This window comes from Prinia subflava, chromosome 2 (assembly GCF_021018805.1).
Source record: "Prinia subflava isolate CZ2003 ecotype Zambia chromosome 2, Cam_Psub_1.2, whole genome shotgun sequence".
Lineage (NCBI taxonomy): Eukaryota > Metazoa > Chordata > Aves > Passeriformes > Cisticolidae > Prinia > Prinia subflava.
In genome coordinates this window covers 7,018,536-7,038,632 of record NC_086248.1, presented here as the reverse complement: position 1 = coordinate 7,038,632, position 20,097 = coordinate 7,018,536, and the positions used below count along the sequence as shown (strand labels likewise).

Here is a 20,097-nt window from a genome sequence, read left to right as displayed (position 1 = left end):
TCAAAAGCTGCTGATCTTGAGGATTCATTGAAGGAATTTTTATTAATCTTATTACCCTGAAGAATGGCTTTTTATGTATGTTTTTCAAACAGCATCAAATCCTCATCAAAACAGACTCTGCAGCGCAAGCATCACGCTCTCTGCTATTGACAGAAGCAATGTGGTATTTGCATATGATTTAAAACAAGGCTGGCAGCACGCAGCACCATTATTGGCACTCTGGTATTTATTATCAGAGTTCATTATTTATTAGAAGCACAAATGCAGCGTGGCAAGAAGCACCTCCAGTTCCCGTTTCAGCAAGGAGCCTTCTCAGTGCCCAGCAGTTGGTGTAACTGGTTTCAGTTATCCAAGTGTTTGGATGTGTACATGTATAAATACATTTATTTATATATAAAAAAGATATATATATGGGGCAGAGCAGTTTGTAATCCTTGAGAAGCTGTGGATGCTCACACAGAAGCAATCTCCCAGTGGTATTTCATCAGTTTAAACATTTTTAGTGCAATGTGGTTCTTGCCTGGGAAATCTCAGTTTGAATGTGATGGGCAGGACGTGGAGGCCAGGCTGGCCATGGAGGGGCTGCTCCCCTAACTCAGCCCTGGGCTCTCCCAGAGCCTGTTCCTGCCCGCAGCGGGGTTACTGCAGCCTGCAGGGCTCCTGCTGCAAAACCTGCATCGGTTTAAAGGGACGGCTGCAGGGATGGAGTCATGCCCTGGGCACACAGCACAGCCCTGGTCACACCCGCAATGCCCGTGGGCAAGGGAGGGCAGGGCAGAGCTGCTGCACTGGGCTGCGCCCGGGTCAGGCACAGGGCTGAAATCACACCTCAGCCATCGAGGCTGCTTCCCCCAGAGCTGGCTTGGAGCTCTCTCTTCATGAGCCATTACCAAACTTTACTTTGTAGCATCTGATTTATTAATTTGTAAGAGTTTATCTGAGGAACCAAGAAAATGGGACCATTCAGTACAAAATGACAAGTGTTTCATTTCTCACTGGTGTGTGAGCGTTGCTGTGAGCCCCTTGCAGCTGCCAAGAGGGCACAGCACAGGCAGTGCCAGGGCTCTCCCCCAGGTGAGAGGGGACACTGCTCCCACAGCTGGGCTCCCTCCTGTCACACAGGGACATCCCTGTGCCCACAGAGAGGGACGTGCTGAGTGATCCCAACAGCACAGGCTGCAGGCAGGAGCAGCACGGCGTGGAGGCAGCACTGGGGAAAAAACCAAAATATACAGACATTTATTTTTTCACCAAATGGACACAGTGTTGTTCCTGAAGTGACAGATTCCAACAAAAAAGTAACTTCAGAAAATGGAAGCATTCCTCCGTAACACAATGCACTGAAAAACAACACTGAATTACAAATCCCAGGCAAAGTATATTGTTATCTGCCCTGCTTCTGCACTGGCTGGAAGTTGTCTAGTCAGGGAATGGAACATCACAGCCATGCAAGTAAATCCTCCCAAGGCAGGACCCACATTCACACAGCTTCCAGCTGGTTCAGAACACAGGCAGAGGTTATTCTGCCCCACTTCCAAAAGATACTGGTTATACACACTCTGCATCACACTCATTTTTATACACAGGACACGTGTACTAAAAAAAAGAGCCCAAAAAAAGTAAATTTGTTTTTCCTCCAGCAGATGCTACACCTAAGGATGTCTGTACAGAAAATGTGTTACAGTCTAACTATGCCAAGTAGAAAACAATCACACAACAGGTACCAAAATGAAAGCCTTCATGTACTGTCTCATTTTGGTCATGTGTTCTTCACACCAAATCCTCCATCCAAACCTGGGACACACAACAAAGCCCCCATACTCTTTTCTTTTGTAGTGTGAGAGCTGGGTTGTTTCACTGCAGCTGATCTGAGCTGGCACCACCACTGGAACAAGGTATTGGACTGGAGTCCCCTTATCAGCTGATCCTTTAAAAAGCCATTCATCTTCTACAGTTTGAGAAAGAAACTTTGTTACAAACACAGGCTTGGGCTTGCTTTGTTCAGTCACAGAATCTGCTCAGTCCTCCTTGAAAGCTCCTGCCAGAAACAGGTCAATGCAGCCTTCACCAGGTCACCCTCAGCACAGAGAAGCCAGGCACCGTGGGGGATTTAATCTTAAAGCACATCTCCCTGTGTTCTACCTTCATTTAATCCTAATCTGAAGATATAAAGACTCGTATTGCAGTTTATCAACTTTATAAGAGAAAAAATTACACGTTGTTAAGAATTCCTATGTTTAGGCCAAGAACTTGTCGGCAGGGCTTCAAAAGTTTTCCAGAAAAGATCAGTTTATTTTGGTGGGTCTGTGTTAATTCCATATTTTTCCTTGAGAAGCTTAAGCTGTTCCTCTTTCTTCTTTGTGTCCATCTTCTGGAATGCCTGTAATTAGGAAAATAAAAGATGTAAGAAGGTGAAAGAAGCCTCTCATCTTATGAAGTTGTTTCCCAGCATGTGCAACAAGCATCACTGTGAACTCCATCACCAACACACACACACACAGAGCATTGTTTGATTCCTGTCCTTGGAGAATACTGCAGGGCCCTGGATGCTCTCAGTGACACAGAGGGCACAGAGAACTGGAGACCTTTATCCATGAAAAGGATCTCTCCTCCTGCTGCAGCTGTGCAATTGTGGGCGCCCTGCACGCTCTCCTCCACAGCACACCCCCCACAAACACGCGTACCTTTCTTGCACACAAATCACCAAATAAATATGAGACTCTCACCATGTATCCCATTCATTCGCTCTAAGTTTGGATGTCATTTCTTACAAACACTCAAGCAACCTTTCCAGACTGATGCTGGGGTTGTTTTTAGCCTTCCCCAGCGCAGGGGCACGTACCCTGTTGGCGTTGTAGTAGAGCACCACGAGGTATCTGTTGCACACGTTGAACCCTGACAGGTGGTCACAGGCGTTCTTGGCATCGAAGATGTCCTCGTACACCACGTAGGCTGTTCCTCTGGTCTCTGGGGTGTTCCCACTGCACAGCCAGGGCACAAATAAAATGAACAAGAAATATTTATTTATTTCACAGTGACTGAGGTTAGATGAACTAGAGCAACTTCACTAAAAAACAATTTAGTATTTTTCCAGGTATTAAACTACATCCCTGCTTTCCACACCAAGCAGTTCAGAGCCAGAGACAATAGGAAAATGTGCTGTAGGAAAATGTGCTGCATTTGCTCCATAAGGGAAATGCACCTTTCTACAATAACTGGATTGTTGAAGCTTTTGGGCTGCCAAAAGCTGTTTGTGTCTGGAAATAATTTAAATCTTTATTATAGCAATTAGTTTTTATTTACTATCACAAGGTTTATCTGTCAGTTAGTGGCTGTGTGGCTGTGTCCCTTGGATGGAGCAGGGCTCCTGGCGTGTCACAAAGTCAGTTTAAGAGGCAGAACAGCCCTGCTGGTGCAAAGCCATCGCCAAGAGAGCACCTGAGGGATGGGACACACTTCTGGCACATAACAGTGATGAGCCCAGAGGGTGCAGAGTTCACAGATCCCAAAGCTCTCGACTAAAACGTGGCAACAGAAACGTCACAGTCAGAACAGCTGTCTCTAAAGTGCTTCTGAGAACTCCCAAGGACAAACAGTGTCACACATACCCACACAGGGACCTGTGCAAAAGTGAGGGGGAGAATGGGATAAACGCTGCACAAAGCACAAAAACCTTCACAAAGGGGCTCACACATTATGCCTTGGCACTGCTGATTTGGGATTTCTGTGGGAAATTACATGAGTCAGCAGTTCTGAACAAACTGCTGGATGCACACACCAGAGCATCACTCCAGTGGAAAGCCCCTGATGTGTCCTAATTCTGTGTCCCACTGTCATGCTGTTCCAGCCTACATGTTTTCAGAAAACTTAACCACTGGCTTTCCTTTATGCTCATGAGCAAAAATTCCACCTCTTTAGCCAGGCAGTGTTTACACTGCCCCTTGTTTCCTCAGCCACTTCTCCAGTCACATCCACTGCCTCTCCTTGCTCGAGAAGGGTCTGTCTGCTGTCACATCCCAGTGTGGCACCAGCAGCACGCGTCCCCTCAGTGTCCTTTGCTTACTGAGGAAAACTCTGTAAAACTCACTTTACTCTACACAACAATCAATCAAACGAGTTCCCAGAGAAGCTGTGGATGCTCCATCCCTGGAAGTGTCCAAGGCCAGGCTGGATGGGCTCAGAGCAGCCCGGTCAGGTGGGAGGTGTCCCTGCCCACTGCAGGGGCTTGGAATGAAATGGTCTTTAAGGTCCTTCCAGCACAAACCCTGCTGTGATGACCAAAGCTCAGGTCCTCAGCATTTGAACTAACCAGAAGGATGCCAGAGTTGCTGCAGACTCGTACAATCTCCATGTGCTTTAGAACCAAAGGCACATCCCATCTCCACCATCCAGACACAGTATGATCTGAGCACATCCTGTCTCTGGCACACAGGGGTTGCTGCTGGTGTTTGTTTCTAGTGAACAGATCCAGCAACAGCAACATCCCTGCTTTCACACTGGTTAATTACCAGATACTTAGAAAACAAGCAAACTGTTTGTGCTCAGCTTATGCCTTTCCCATTGTTACCCCAAGTCAAGGTAAAAGTTCAGCTGTATTTGAAACTTACTTAAGCAAACAAGTCTCTCCTATTTTATCAACATCCCCAAGTTCATTTCAAATTTAAGCTCATTGTCTGCACCTCCCAGCAGAATCATTTGCTAACAAATTCACGTGTTAAGAGCATCATCACATCCCACTCCGGCACTCGAGGCGCTGCCCCAGGGCATTGACCCTTTCCAGCTGTAAACCCGGCTGCCACTGGAGCATGTGAAACCTTCACGGGCCAAAGGAACCGCAAATACTCACACTCTGATCTGCCGGATGGGCCCATACTTCCCAAAAATGTCGTACATCTCCTCGGCCGTGATTTTGTACGGCAGGTTCCTGATGTACAGGATCCGGTTGACCTCCGGAGGGAGCCGGATCTGGTGGGAGAAGGACAGGCGGTGTTAGACCCAAGGAACACACTGCAAACCTTAAATCCAGCAGCCTACGGGCTAAATCCTGGAATCACTGAGACACGGAATGACCGGGGCTGGAGGGGGCCTTAAACATCACCCAGTTCCCCCCCCCCCGCCACGTTCCCGTTCAGAGCAGCGGGGTGCCTGGAGCGGGACGAAGCCGGAGCCCAGCCCGGCAGGGACGGGACAGGGCAGCGCACTCACGTTGGCTCGTTTGGCTGCTTGCATCGCCATGTCGGCGGGCGGAGAGTGGGGGCCGCGGCCTGGGACAGAAACACCGGCGGGGAAGGAGCCTTGAGCGAATACGGCGGCAGAGACCGAGCCTGGAGCGGAGGCGGCGGCGGGGACCGGATGCGACGGGCGGGAAACCCGGATCTATCCCAGCAGGCACCGCGCGCTCCCCTCACGGAACCGGATCTATCCCGGCGTGCACCGCGCGGGAAGCGGCAGCACGCGAGCCCGACCACGTGACCTCGACCCCGGTCCCGCCCCTTCAGCCCCGGCCCCGCCTTTAGCCCCGCCCCTTTCTTAAGCCCCGCCCATCCCGCGCGGACCCGGTCCCCCCCCCGCGCCTCAGCCCCGGCCCCGGCCCGGCCCCACACGTTCGATTCGCTGCCAGAATTGCGACACGAACCTCTTTAATAAACGCTTCCTCCTTATCATTTCCCCCTCCCCGCCAGCCAAATGCATCGGTCCCGGAGTGGCTCAGAAGCCGCAGGACGGCCGCAGTGCAGCCCCCGCAGTGACTGTCCCAGAGCAGCTACTGCAGCGGCCCTTTCTTGAAGCAAGCGGGAATTTCGATGACGATTTTGCCGATGTTCTTGTTTTCCTCCATCGCCCTGTGTGCCTCAGCGATGGCGTGCAGGGGGTAAACGCTGTCCACGAGGGGCTGGAGACGCGGGGAAGCCCCTTCGGAAAAATGGGGCAGCACCTCCTGTGTGAAGGCTCTCACCAGCCGCTCCTTGTACTGGGGAAAAAACAAAAACAAGGTTATTTCCAATCGTTTCACTCACCGACGTGTCTCATATAAAATGTACACAGCCCTCAAAGAGACACCTTCTGACATTCTCACACTGAAATGGAGACAAAAACACCTGACAGTTATAAATTACAAACAAGAAGAAAATTTTTAGATTTATTACATCTTAATTGAATGAAATTGTCCAAAGCAAGTGGTGTGAGCTCAGTGCAGAACCATTTGAATCAAACTGATGAAGTTCTTGTAAATATTGAGTCTTAAACCATGCACAGAACCCACCTTAGGGCTCTGCACTGTGGGTCTTTTACTGTCATATCTGAGAATATTCTACATAGAACGAGTTTTCTTTGGTAACTGAGCATCCAAATTGGTTCCTACTTTGAAGTGACCTAATAGAGATTTTTATTTTCCTCTCCTCAGACTTGATCAAGTTGCCTAATCACTGGGGTTTTATTTCTTCTAGGGCCAAATATCTAAATTATGGTATTCATGAAGCACATTAAGAAGTCCTGGGTGTCAATCCTCTCATTCAGGGAAAAATTCGATAAAAATAGAAAAAAGCCATTATAACTTAATTTTGTGACGTTTTCCAGAGTATGTAGGAAAGTTCAAGGTGGGGCTTTTTTTAGCAAGAATGTGTTTAACACTGGTTTTAAAAGAAAGCTCTCAAAACTATCATAAATTTTAAGATTAAACCGCATACACTGCTTATCGCCAGTACTTGCCTCCTTGTCTCGGGACCGTAAGAGGCTGGTGTGGATGCTGGCTCTTTTGGAAAGCAGCCTTGCCAGCAAATCCCCGTGGATTTCACCTCCACTCAGCAGTCCATAAATAATCCACCGGCCATCAGTGCTCAGACAGCTGAGATTCTTCTCCCAGTATGAGGCCCCAACACAATCTAGAATAATATCTACTCCAGAACCTCAAGTAGAAACAGAAGAGATTTCAGCAATGAAGTCAAGCTGCATTAAGGGTAGGATAATTTCAAGCAAGACTGAAACCTTGTTATTCATAGGTACAGAATCAACCCTGCAATTCTTATTTAAATCTTTCTACTGAAACTAGGAATTGGCACAGTAATTTGTAAGGAATTACAAAATCAGGCACAAAAAAAGAATCATAAGTTACCCATAAGCAGACTCAGGCATAAACCACCCCAAATACTTAGAAAAGTGACATTTTTGTAACAATTTAAGAATTAAGTGGGGTGAGGTCCTGGCACAGGTTGCCCAGAGAAGCCATGGCTGCCCCATCCCTGGAAATGTTCAAGGCTAGGCTGGATGGGCCAGAGTAAGCTGGTCTAATGGAAGGTGTCCCTGCCCATGGCAGCGTGCTGGAACGAGATGATCCTTAAAGTTCTTCCCAACCCAGGCCATGCTATGCTTCTGTGATGATTCAAACACCAAAATGCGAGGATTTGGTCCCCAGGGAACTCCTTGGGAAGGCAGCAATAACAAGGCACAATATTTGTGCCACAAATGAACAGAGCCAAAGAGAGCCCATGCAGAAAACATCACAATTAAACTAAGGAAAGGCCCATTCTGGGCTGAACAGGATATCAGATTGTGCTTACAGGGTCACTACTGTCTGCTCCCTCACCAAGTGACAGCTCAAACTGAGTGTGTATCCACATGTTGGGAGGTTCACTCGCACTTTCACAGGGAGGTTTTTACCTTGGGTGAACTCCAGGACCTTTTCACTGAAGTCTTCCGTCTTGTAGTTGAACCCTGCAGCTGCTCCAGCGTTTGCTGTTGCTTCCAGTTTCTCCTGAGTTCCTGCTGTCACAATGGGAACAGCCTTTGCCAGTCTCACCAGCTGAATGGCTGCCATGCCAACCCCGCTGGCTCCAGCGTGGATCAACACTCTCTCACCCTCCTGTACTTTTCCTGGAGGAGGGCAAAAGGAAAGGGGTCACCCTTTGGGCGTCACCTTTGGATTAGAACATGAACAGTCTGGAAGATACCAAAGAGGAGGTTGAAAGACATGCCCTTGATTGGACTTTGGACAATTGGGCATCTTCATAGACTTCATAAAAGAAAGAAATCCAGAAGCAGCAGAAGTTGCAGTGTGCTGACAGGACATCATTTTACCAGTCTCAGTGGGAGGACTTTGTCTTGGCCATGTGCAGTTCTGGGCACCTGTGACCAAGATGCTTAATGCAGTCACAGCCTTTTTATACCATCAGTAGGAAACACACTTGGAGGATGTTCATACTGAGAAATTAGGCACTCAGCATGGAGAAATGACAGAAATGCTGGGTAACATTAAAGACCACTCCTACCAATCATTTTACCATCTATTGGTTGCATTAATTTGTGTTTCACCAATTGCTCCTGAAAGTGAGGCACTGATCCCCAGGAAGCAACACTGATTGAAGCAAGTCTGCAGGGAAGTTATGTTTGGAACTTCTGTTCCTTATTGGATCTTTTAGATGCTATTGCTGAAGAGTGTATAAGGATATTTCTCCCCTGAGAAAAACCTTGGCAAGTGCTACTGTTTACTACCTTGGCAGCGTATATTTAAAATGAATATTTATATTTAAAATGTCTATTTTAAATCAGCTCAGAGTGGATTTTACTTACAAGTAGTATCTCTGTTAAACAAGGTACAAGATCTACTTGATACTGTAGATCCACAAGCAATTAGTGATAAAGTTCTTGTTATGATCATGCATGCAGTGAAGCCAGATCCTTAAAAGTAAGATGTGTGTAAGGTGCATGGAAAACATGGGAATAATTTCAGGGTTTAGTCTTAATGGAAGGTGTCCCTGTCCATGTCAGGGGAGTGGAACTGGATGATCTTTAAGATCCATTCTAACCTAAACCATTCAGTGATTCAAACCGAGAAATACAGATGAAAAGAAATCTGACCATCTTTCTATATCCTTCCTGGTAAATATGTAATCATCAGGGTATGTTGATGTAGATCTGATATTTCTGGGTCTGAGAGATTTTAGCCTGCTAACAGCTGCTAACTTTTTTCCCAAGGGAAAATTTCTCAAGAAAGCTTCTTCTCAAAACAATCTTGGCAAACAACTCTCCTTTCTCAAAACAATCTTTCTCCAGGTGGTCTTTTGCCTTTCTAGTTCCCAACCCCCCCCCCCACATTTTAGCTGTTTCTCTAGTTTAACCAATGGGATTAGAGAGGTGTCGTTCCTATTCACCAATCATGTTAAGTCTGTATCAGAACACCTTATAAAAAGTAGTAAGAATTAGACAATAAAGCTTTTTCTGTGCTCTTTGCCTTCTGAAATATTTGGAGTCTTGTTGTGGTGTGGGTTTTCTGCTTTGATTTTTCAGTCTAGCTTTCTATTTCATTTGTGCGTTATGATTTAAATTATACATACTGTTATGTGTTAATTCTCTGTATCCCTGCCTCTGTTTCTAGAACCTTCCTTGCCAATCTTCCCTAACTCGATATACCATTTGCTGTTTTATATCATTACACTGCTTCTGCTATTCCCATTGGATTTAGTTCTGTATCTCCACCTTAGACTCCTCCCTGAGGGCATTCTCATTGGTTGTTTGTTTTGTATTGCCTGTGTATAAAATCCACGGCGGGACACGTGCTCCCGGTCTTTGGGGTCCAGCTTTTAGTTGTTATGCTTCAGTTATACCCGTAATAAATCTCCTTAGTTTACCCCAAGACCTGTCTCGCCTCTGATACATCTCTGCGCCCCAAAAGCAACTGCTGAGACCACCGAAGTCCAGAGTGGGTAGGAAAAGTCTCCCCGAGGGGATGTGTCGCTCCCTGATGCTGCTGTGTGCACCCTGGGAAAAGCACACTGTAACAGAGTCTCTCGTTTTTCTTTCGTGTCCTATCCTACAACAACAGGTTGGCACTGGGTAGAGGTGATCAAGATTCAAGGATTTGTGTCTGGCATACTGGATTAGAACTCGCAAGAACAAAGTGACAGAGAAAAAATTCCTTGAAGGCAAACAACATTCAAATGGAGGCATCAAGGAGAGGATTCTGTAACAGAAAGGAAGATGAGCTGTTTTGGTACAATAAATGGGTGAAAGCACCTCTCACCTACAAAATGGAGCAGCTGAAATGCTGTTAGCCAGGCCTCAGGGATGGCTGCAGCCTGGATAAAAGTCATGTCTTTGGGAACTGGCATCAGGAGACCTTCGGGCACTGTCACGTACTGTGCCTGGCCGCCCCCGGGGAGCAGCGCCATCGCGGCATCGCCGATCCTCCAGCGGCCCGAGCAGCCATGGCCCAGCCCGGCCACGCGCCCGGCGGCCTCTAGGCCTAAAATGTCACTCGCTCCTTTGGGGGGAGGGTACTTCCCCCTCCTCTAAAATAAAAACAGAAGGCAAGGAAGGAAAAGCCAAACATCAGTGAGTGTAATGACCTGAAATATTTCATTCACACGTCTCCAGCCTAAATTCCTATTTGTTTAACACTGATTTTGCCCTCTGCATATGTTGCAGTAATTTGAGGATCTTCTAACCTCTGGAAACACTTCTGCTTCCTAAGTATTACTCTTCCTAAGTATTACTCTTCCTAAGTATTACTCTTAAAATAATTAATTTATAATTAATTAAAATAATTAATTAATAATCAATTTCAATAAATTGAAATACTTGTGAGTCCGCTTTGTCCAGGCTAATCCCTGCTGTGGAGATCAGAGCATGGCTTGCAGCTCAAACTAATAATTTGAATGCGAATTTGAATAAATTTTCTCCCACTGGAACTATGCTACTGGAACATTTCCTTTTCATCTCTAATGCTCAGAAAAGGATCTAAGATCTAGCAAGACCAAAGCTTTGGTTTTGTATGTTTTGTTGAAAAGCAGCTGGCTTTCCATGCCAGCCCAGCCCTGCACTAACTCAGATAAAAACATTTATCTGCTGAATCAACAGACATCTTTCAGCCCTATGAGCTCTCCCATGCAAATGCTCACCAGGTTCAAACTCTTTAGCTCATCAGATCTGTCAAGATTTCACAGAGGGACTTGAAAAATCTGTGTTGTTTTTAGGTGCATAAATCTGCTTAACACACACATACCTGGAGTAAATCAGCCCTATTCAAAGCACTGGCAGAGACCTTCACAAGAACTTCTCCTTCTCCTGGATCTGGTTTCATCACTTCTTTCATATAGAGATTTTCTGGGCCTCCGGGGCAATCAAAATAGGCTGCAAACATTTTTTCTGAAAAGAAAAAACACCACAACAAACTGAAAAAATGTTGCATAAATGCAGGCACACTTAACGTGTGGAAAAATCTCAGTAATGAAAGGTAACAAATGCTATTTATTTCCCTTGCCTGGGGAGGTGACTCCTGTGTGCCTGATTTGCTGTGGTACAGGGTCTCTGCTGCAGGAGCCTTTAGGTACCCCCTCAGATGCTGTTCCTGGGATCCTTTTGGCACCAGCAGCTGTTGAGATGGGCTGAGCTGTCAAGCCTCCACCTGCCTGGTAAAATCAAATGTGGAGCAGTCTTCTCCCTGCTCGCTGGGTGCTGGGTAAAAGGAGATGAGAAGGAGAGGCAATCCCAGTAGAAGAACTGTGTTAATTGTGAGAGCTGGTACTGCACTGAGTGCAGCACAGCATGGGAGCCTCTTCAAGTAACCAGCACTGTGTCACAGACCACCCTCCCCTCTGTAAAAATCACTGATTTCTGCACAGGAAAAGCTGAGTGCATACCTAATTATTTGTGGTTAGACTGCAAATGCAGAATGAGAAACAGCCTGAAACCCCAGGGGTGTCCATCCCCACAGGGTGGTGCTCTATGGCTACTTTATGGTGAATAAGCACTTTCATTTATTTGTATAAAATGCAATTTAAGGGCTTTTCTTTCGGAGGCTGGCTGTCTATTCGTTGTTTTCAGCCATTTAATCCAGTCCCACAAAATTTGCCTGTATCAGCAAAAACTTCAATGGGAAGCCCACCTGATGCCACCCCATAACAATTGTTTCTGCTGTCTTAACTGGGTCCAAATTTAGTCAGCTAAAAATAAGATGTGAGAGAAGCTTTTGTTCCTCTTTCATCAGAGTACATTAACCTGTTTTTTAATAAATTATTGTCTTTGTTGCTAGAAGCAGGCCCACAAAAATGTAAAAAAACAAACACAAAACAAACACAAAAACCAACCTAAAACAAAAGCAAAAAGCACAGAGGATCTGAGTATTTACATTGCTCTCAAATGCACAGAAAACCACAGGAACTAAGATACAAGTTTCCAACCATTCCGAGCTCTCAGCTCTGCCAGCAGTGGCTGAAAAGAACACTTTTAAGAAGCTGTGTGGATCCTGAGCGCATTCCCGAGCTCACCTTTTTCCTGGCAAGAAGGACGGACCGTCTGTGCCCCGGAACAAACCCAGCCCGTCCTCGGAGCAGAGTCCCGGTTCCTCCTCCGCAGCGCTGCCCTCGCACTCGGCTACTCCCTGCAGGTCAGGGCGAGGCACAGGAGCGACAGATACGAGGAGTCAGAAATATCAGCACAGTTCACCATGATTTCTGCTAATGGCCTGGATTCTTCCCGGGCTGGCACAGGGATCTGGTTTCCCGATGGGCCTCGGGGCAGAGATCGGCCGCTGCCGTAGCACCGGGGGAAGCTCGGCCCGCTGCCCGCGGCTGTGCCGGGTGTGTGTGCTGGGCTGTGTGTGATGGGTGTGTGTGATGGGCTGTGTGTGATGGGTGTGTGTGCTGGGCTGTGTGTGCTGGGTGTGTGTGATGGGTGTGTGTGATGGGTGTGTGTGATGGGTGTGTGTGATGGGTGTGTGTGATGGGTGTGTGTGATGGGTGTGTGTGCTGGGCTGTGTGTGATGGGTGTGTGTGATGGGCTGTGTGTGATGGGTGTGTGTGATGGGTGTGTGTGATGGGTGTGTGTGATGGGTGTGTGTGCTGGGCTGTGTGTGGTGGATGTGTGTGATGGGTGTGTGTGATGGGTGTGTGTGGTGGGTGTGTGTGATGGGTGTGTGTGATGGGTGTGTGTGCTGGGCTGTGTGTGATGGGTGTGTGTGATGGGCTGTGTGTGATGGGTGTGTGTGATGGGTGTGTGTGATGGGTGTGTGTGTGTGTGCTGGGCTGTGTGTGCTGGGCTGTGTGTGATGGGGGTGTGTGATGGGTGTGTGTGATGGGCTGTGTGTGCTGGGCTGTGTGTGATGGGTGTGTGTGATGGGTGTGTGTGATGGGTGTGTGTGATGGGTGTGTGTGATGGGCTGTGTGTGCTGGGCTGTGTGTGATGGGTGTGTGTGGTGGGTGTGTGTGATGGGCTGTGTGTGATGGGCTGTGTGTGATGGGTGTGTGTGGTGTGTGTGTGTGATGGGGGTGTGTGGTGGGTGTGTGTGATGGCTGTGTGTGATGGGTGTGTGTGATGGGTGTGTGTGATGGGTGTGTGTGATGGGTGTGTGTGATGGGTGTGTGTGCTGGGCTGTGTGTGCTGGGCTGTGTGTGATGGGTGTGTGTGCTGGGCTGTGTGTGATGGGCTGTGTGTGATGGGTGTGTGTGATGGGTGTGTGTGATGGGTATGTGTGATGGGTGTGTGTGTGCTGGGCTGTGTGTGATGGGTGTGTGTGCTGGGTGTGTTGTGGTGGGTGTGTGTGCTGGGTGTGTTGTGGTGGGTGTGTGTGATGGGCTGTGTGTGGTGGGTGTGTGTGATGGGTGTGTGTGATGGGTGTGTGTAATGGGCTGTGTGTGGTGGGTGTGTGTGATGGGTGTGTGTGGTGGGTGTGTGTGATGGGTGTGTGTGATGGGTGTGTGTGATGGGCTGTGTGTGCTGGGCTGTGTGTGATGGGTGTGTGTGATGGGTGTGTGTGATGGGTGTGTGTGATGGGTGTGTGTGGTGTGTGTGATGGGTGTGTGTGTGCTGGGCTGTGTGTGATGGGTGTGTGTGGTGGGTGTGTGTGATGGGTGTGTGTGATGGGTGTGTGTGATGGGTGTGTGTGATGGGTGTGTGTGCTGGGCTGTGTGTGATGGGTGTGTGTGATGGGTGTGTGTGATGGGTGTGTGTGATGGGTGTGTGTGTGCTGGGCTGTGTGTGATGGGTGTGTGTGATGGGTGTGTGTGGTGGGTGTGTGTGCTGGGCTGTGTGTGATGGGTGTGTGTGGTGGGTGTGTGTGCTGGGTGTGTTGTGGTGGGTGTGTGTGATGGGCTGTGTGTGGTGGGTGTGTGTGATGGGTGTGTGTGATGGGTGTGTGTGCTGGGTGTGTTGTGGTGGGTGTGTGTGATGGGTGTGTGTGATGGGTGTGTGTGTGTGTGCTGGGCTGTGTGTGATGGGGTGAGCTCCAGGTGAGCAAACGCTGGGATTTCGGAATTCTGAGTGTCTCCTACTCGATTTACTGCACCGGCATCAGGGTGGGAGCTGTGCCAGCCCTGATGCCATGAATGCGTTGGGGTGGCTGCCCTGGGCTCTGTTCCAGCGGCGTTCAGAGCTCGCTGGTTCACGTCCTTTAACCCGAGGGTTTCTACCTGCAGGTTTGGAGTCAGTACTGTGCTAAAAGTCTGATCACACCTCCCTGAGCTTTGCAGAAGGATCAGATCACGCCTTTCTCCGTGTCCTAGTCACCAGCTCTTGAGTGTTTGAGCTGTCAGGGAATAAAACTGGCACTTCAGACTATTTAAAAATGGTAACTCATATGTGTGGGATTTTTCTGTAGATTTTTTTTCCTGTAATAATAAGATTTTTGGATTCAGGCTTTTAAACTCCTCTTTGAACAAATTTAGAATCAAGCATAGCTTAAAATTCTTATGTTCTCAGGTGACTTGAGGAGCTGATAACTGCTGTGTTTGTGAAGATGGGAGGATGATGAAGCCTGGTCTGTGGTACCCACAGGCTGATTCAGTGCCGGTACTGACGCTGTCCCTCCTCCTCTGTCCCCGGAGAACTTTGCAATCACTGCAGTTTAAAATAACTTTCTATTGCAGTCATTGACAATGCAAATTCACATGACAAAAATATATTTTCTTATTCAAGGATATACAGGACAGTCTGAAAATGTGTTAATGTAGCAATTCCTTTGTCTCTTGGGTCTGTGGCCCCCTGCATAGCTGTAATGCCATTAGAGAACTTACTTTACTTAGGGAGATTAATAACTATATTGTCTGGAAACAGGATAAAAAACAGCATTAGAAAGATAAAGCAGAGCATCTTAAAGCAAATACTGAAGACATCACTTTCAATTCATTTAAGAAACTTAGAGGGCAGATGCATAGGGTAGTCCTTTTATGAGCAGCAAGCCCACAAGTGTTCAAAAAACACTTGAAAAAACAGAAGGGAGCTCAGCAGCTGGAATGTTGTAAAGCAGCAGCTTCTTGTTTAAAGTTTTGAACTTCTATACCTTATTTTCTAATGAGCACTCTTGAGGTTGATGAAGTCCAAGTTTTCTGTTGATTCAGCTACCTTTCTCTCTAAAGAAGTCTTCTATGATAACACAAGGACATAAATTAAAAAAAAAGTTTAATCAATGATTATTGAAGTCATGTACAGAATTGATGTAATGGAGATGCTTTTTTCAAGTTCAAATCCCCTTCACACTGTACTGCACTCAACACAACAGTGCTGTTTCTATCTGAAAATTTAAAATACCTTTATTTTTGAGGTATTATCTGCTCTAAGGAATAAACACTGAGCAGCACTTTAAATAATTTTCATAAATCTCTTGTAACAAAGAAACAATACAAAGAAAAGGTTTTTTGGTTTATGGTGTTTTGTTTTGTTTTATTTTGTTTTGGTTTTTTTTCCCACAAAGAAATCATCCAGGACAGCAAGAGTAAACTCCAAAGAATAACTACAGCAAATCTGGCCCTGGAAAACCTTAGCATTAGTCTTTGCTAGGAACAGTGACCAGTTATGAACAATGTTACTATTTGCAAGAAGAAATAATGCATGGTTATTGTTACAGGATTTTGAAAATGTTGGCATACTTTGTAATCTTTCAGCTTTACACTTTCTGCCTTCCTCCTATAGCAGAAAAAAAGAGCTCTCACCAAATATGATATGGCTCCTGAATTTATTACTGAGCCAACCAGGCAGACTTGGGGCTAAATAACACCGTGGCACCTTTTGAACCTGCTCCAGCTGTGTGTAGTCCTGCTGAAAATCATAAAATAGAACTAATCTGAAGTTAGCTTATGGGGGAAGGCCTTGCTGTTAGAGGTAATACATCTCATTCCACAAGGCTCAGCATTGGGGCCAGCTCTGTTTAATGTCTTTATTGATGGTTTGGATGAGGGCACTGAGTCCATCCTCAGTAGGTTCCCAGACAGCACCAATTTGGGCTGGAGTGTTGATCTGCAGGAGAGTGGGAGGGCTCTGCAGAGGGATCTGGACAGGCTGGATCCATGGTTTGAGGTCAGTTGTTTGAGCTTCAACAAAGCCAAGTGCTGGGTCCTTCCCTTGGTCACAACAACCCCTGCAGTGCCACGGGCTGGGGCACAGTGGCTGGAAAGCTGCCCAGGGAAAAAGGACCTGGGGGTGCTGGTCAACAACAGCTGAACGTGAGCCAGCTGTGCCCAGGTGGCCAAGAAGGCCGGTGGCACCTGGGCTGTGCCAGCAGGGCCAGGGCAGTGACTGTCCCCTGTGCTGGGCACTGCTGGGGTCACCTCGAGGGCTGTGTCCAGTTCTGGGCCCCTCAGTTCAGGATGGACATTGAGGGGCTGGAGCGTGTCCAGGGAAGGGAACGGAGCTGGGGAAGGGTCTGGAGCACAGGTCTGAGGAGGAGCAGCTGAGGGAGCTGGGGGGGCTCAGCCTGGGGAGAAGGAGGCTCAGGGGAACCTTCTGGCTCTGCACAGCTCCCTGACTCAGGGTGAAGCCTGGTGGGGGTTGCGCTCTTCTCTCAAGTTACAAGTGATAGAACAAGATGAGATGACCTCAAGTTGCATAAGCAGAGGTTCAGATTGGACATTAGGAACAAATTCTTCACCAAAAGGGGCAGGCTGGCAGGGCAGTGCTGGACTCACCATCCCTGGAGATAGATAGATAGATAGATAGATAGATAGATAGATAGATAGATAGATAGATAGATAGATAGATAGATAGATAGATAGATAGATAGATAGATAGATGACATGTGAATCTGGCACTGAGGGCCATGGTTTAGTGGTGGGCTTGGCAGTGCTGGGTTAATGGCTGGACTCCATGATCTTTAGGTCTTTTCCAACCTAAATGATTCAGTGGTTATGTGATTCTGGGCACAAACAGAGCTGTCATTGTGTAGAAGAATGGGCTTGTTTCTTGTGCTGTATCAGTGATAGTAATTTGGCAGCTACAGGTGGTTTCACTGTATTGTTTCTGCAGAATAAGGCAGAAAATACTTCTGTATCAACTCCTGGTATTGAATCTAGATCTATGTTCCCAACAGGCATCCTGGTTCAGCCACAGCTTTGGGGTTATAGCATGGGCACAGCACATTCCATTCCAGCATGTCTCAAGGCCAGAGAATGGACCTGCATCCATCTGCTTTACTGTCAGGATCACTGAGCACAAAGTGGTTAAAGAGGATTCCTTCAAAATGCCACTTAAATGGCATCTTTGTGCCAAAAATCAAAGATGTGAAATTAACAATCACTTTGCAAGTCAGCTGGGCTGTTCCCCACTGGACACTGGGCTCTGAGGCTGAGAGAACAAGTGGATTTAGCAGAGCCCTGTGCTCCCTGCCATTATTGCTGCTCTGTGCTCTGGGTTCACAGTTTCTACCTCTGCTGTCACTTCCCAGGAAGCTCTTATCTCTCACATTAAAGCCAAAGGTCAGTGCAGAGACTTGTCTTAATACTGATGATAACTGCATTTTCCATGTGCTTTTTGTGCTGACAAGGCTGTCACTCAGCAAAGGCTGAAGTCGGTTAATTTTCATTCTGTTCTGTAAAAAGATAGATGTATAAATGTTCATTCCTCTTCCCTTTTATACTGGAAAACATATATTCCTCCATGTGAAATCCAGGAGTTTCAGCAGAAGAAATGTAAAGCCTAGGATGAGCAACTAACAACAACAAAGGCACCAGAACTGACCAACAGAAAATGGTCCTCTTTCCCAGAAAGGCCATAAAAGTCCAGCTACATTTTCATAGTGTAAGTATTTCTGGATTTTTTTCCCCTAGCATTAAACTTTCATTTTGCTGAGGATAGAGTCCACAGTGAAAACACTAAGAAATGAGACAGAACATGCTACAACTATCAGGTCAGAGCAGAGGGAGGGAGCTGGGGATGTGTTCTGGGCTGGGCTTGACCCAAACCAAAAATTATTTTCTTTTTAAATGGTCAGCACTAGCACAATGAGGGAAAATGAGTGGGGGGAAATTAAAGAAAACTGAGAAGTATCTTGAGACTAAAGTTATAGTCACATTATCACTGAAACTATGGGGAAGACAAACTCTCCAACAACATCTTTTGACTGTTAGAGAATCAAAGCATTACTTTATTCTGGCCAGGATGTTCAGTAGAAATTATTTCATTCACACATGCCCAGGTTGTACAGTGAAAATCATTCCATCACATGTGGTTCTTTATTAGACTTTTCACATATTTATACATATAAACCCCAAAGAAATTCATGTTAATTGTTCTTAAATTACACAATTCTTAGTGTTTGATATCCTATTGGTTATTGACTCCTTCATCTTCAATGTTAATTAGGATGAATTAGGGTGAATTAATTCATTCTTTGGTTCTCTTACCAATCTTTTCCCAAACCAGGTGTCTCCAACCACCCCAGAGGGTGATGTTTGTTAATGCTCATTTATCTCCTCTGTGTCTTCTGGCTACTCCCAATCTGTAGATTTTGAGTTTATCAGGCTTTACCTGGTGAACAAAGTCTTTTGAAGAGAAGCTTCAATTCCCCTCCCCCTGGGCAAAGGTGAACAAAACAAACCCCTGACTAAAGTTCTATTAAAAAAAAAAAAAAGTTGCATCATTTCTAACAAACTGAGGGAGGTAGGAGAAGACATCTTGCTGCTGTCTGATTACTCTCCTCGGGTGTAACACTGAGCACATCTCCATCCCAAGGTTAGCTGAGATGTAATGCTGTTACACATTTCCATCCCAGTGTTACCCACCCCCAAGGTACAACCACCCCTTCCTGCATGACTGGAGTCACTAAGCTCCAGCTAAACCTAAAGCAAGGGGGGAAGTTGGGGAAGTCTCCACTGTAACTTCTGGGGTCAGTCATCGGGCTGAACCTGTCTTCTTCCCTGCAGGCACATCTGTTGGGTAAGAACCATTATTGTCCACACATCGATTATTCGAGACAGCTTTTGCTAGGGATTATCTGTGTGTTGCTTTGAATTCGTTTTTGCAGTCAGATGCTATCACTGGCAATCCTCAGACCTCAACCCTTCACAATTTTCTGCTGTGGTTATAAACTGTGTTGTTCCATAAACTGTTAGTGTGAGTCCTTTGAGGGCTCTGGCACAGGTAGCATACTTGACAAAACTGATATCACACTGACTAAGATAGGGGGAATCCAGGAGGGGCCTCTTTCTAAATTGAAATAGGGACTTTGACTGGAGGGTAATCGACCCACCTTCCAATACACTGTTCTGTGCAGCAGGGTCCCCATTCTGGGGCACTGACAGGCTGGTTGGTCACAAGGCTCTCATCTTTCCTGGGGTGCTGACAGACTGATCAAATATAAAAGGCTTGAGGAAACCCTTCCCCTGCCTTTACCTGACAGAAAATTGGCAGAGTCAGTAGGATTGCCATGGATGGGCTGCTGTGAAAACACAACTATGCTCCTTCCCAAGCTGGGAGGGAGCAGGCTCAAACATTGTGGGAAGATGAAGAAAAAGTCATGGAATGCATTGAACAATGTAAGGATGAACAAAAATCTGAAGTGGGAAGAGGTAAAGATGTCATTTGTGCAGTTTTAGGAGTATGCTTTTCTTATGCACTGAAAGAATCTAAGAACACCCTTGTTTCCAAATCAGTTTTGTATCTAGATTATACTGTGTTGAAATCAGAAAATAAGGTATTAAAGTCATCCTTAGCCTTTGAGAGGGAGACAGGAGAAAAACTGGGAATCCAAGTTGATCAACTTGTGATTCAGAATAACCATCTTAAAACCCAGGCTGATCACCTTAAAACCAAGGTCCACCACCTTAAAACTCTGCTGCAGCTGAACACAGAGAAACAGGTGCTGGAAAAACAGACTCCTGTTTTAGATAGATGGCTCCAGAA

At 46.5% G+C, this 20,097-nt stretch overlaps 2 protein-coding genes across 4 annotated transcripts; both read right to left on the bottom strand.

The window, feature by feature from the left end:
• Positions 1-1,211: 1,211 nt before the first annotated feature.
• Positions 1,212-5,454, bottom strand: SF3B6 (splicing factor 3b subunit 6). Its single transcript, XM_063424227.1, has 4 exons — positions 5,206-5,454; positions 4,847-4,965; positions 2,843-2,981; positions 1,212-2,380 (listed from the first exon to the last, which is right to left on the bottom strand). The coding sequence occupies exons 1-4, from the start codon at positions 5,233-5,235 to the stop codon at positions 2,291-2,293; spliced, it is 378 nt and encodes a 125-aa protein (XP_063280297.1). The 5' UTR covers positions 5,236-5,454; the 3' UTR covers positions 1,212-2,290.
• Positions 5,455-5,621: 167 nt separating this feature from the next.
• TP53I3 (tumor protein p53 inducible protein 3) lies at positions 5,622-12,490 on the bottom strand. Of its 3 annotated transcripts, none has more exons than XM_063391821.1 (7): positions 12,258-12,489; positions 11,252-11,445; positions 10,994-11,136; positions 10,013-10,280; positions 7,654-7,866; positions 6,706-6,902; positions 5,622-5,968 (listed from the first exon to the last, which is right to left on the bottom strand). In XM_063391821.1, exons 3-7 carry the CDS (start codon positions 11,129-11,131, stop codon positions 5,762-5,764), a joined length of 1,023 nt encoding a protein of 340 aa, XP_063247891.1. In that variant the 5' UTR covers positions 11,132-11,136; positions 11,252-11,445; positions 12,258-12,489; the 3' UTR covers positions 5,622-5,761. The 3 variants fall into 3 exon arrangements, with proteins under 3 accessions (XP_063247891.1, XP_063247889.1, XP_063247892.1); XM_063391819.1 differs by having other exon boundaries at positions 11,252-11,399; XM_063391822.1 differs by lacking the exon at positions 11,252-11,445 and having other exon boundaries at positions 12,258-12,490.
• Positions 12,491-20,097: the final 7,607 nt, after the last annotated feature.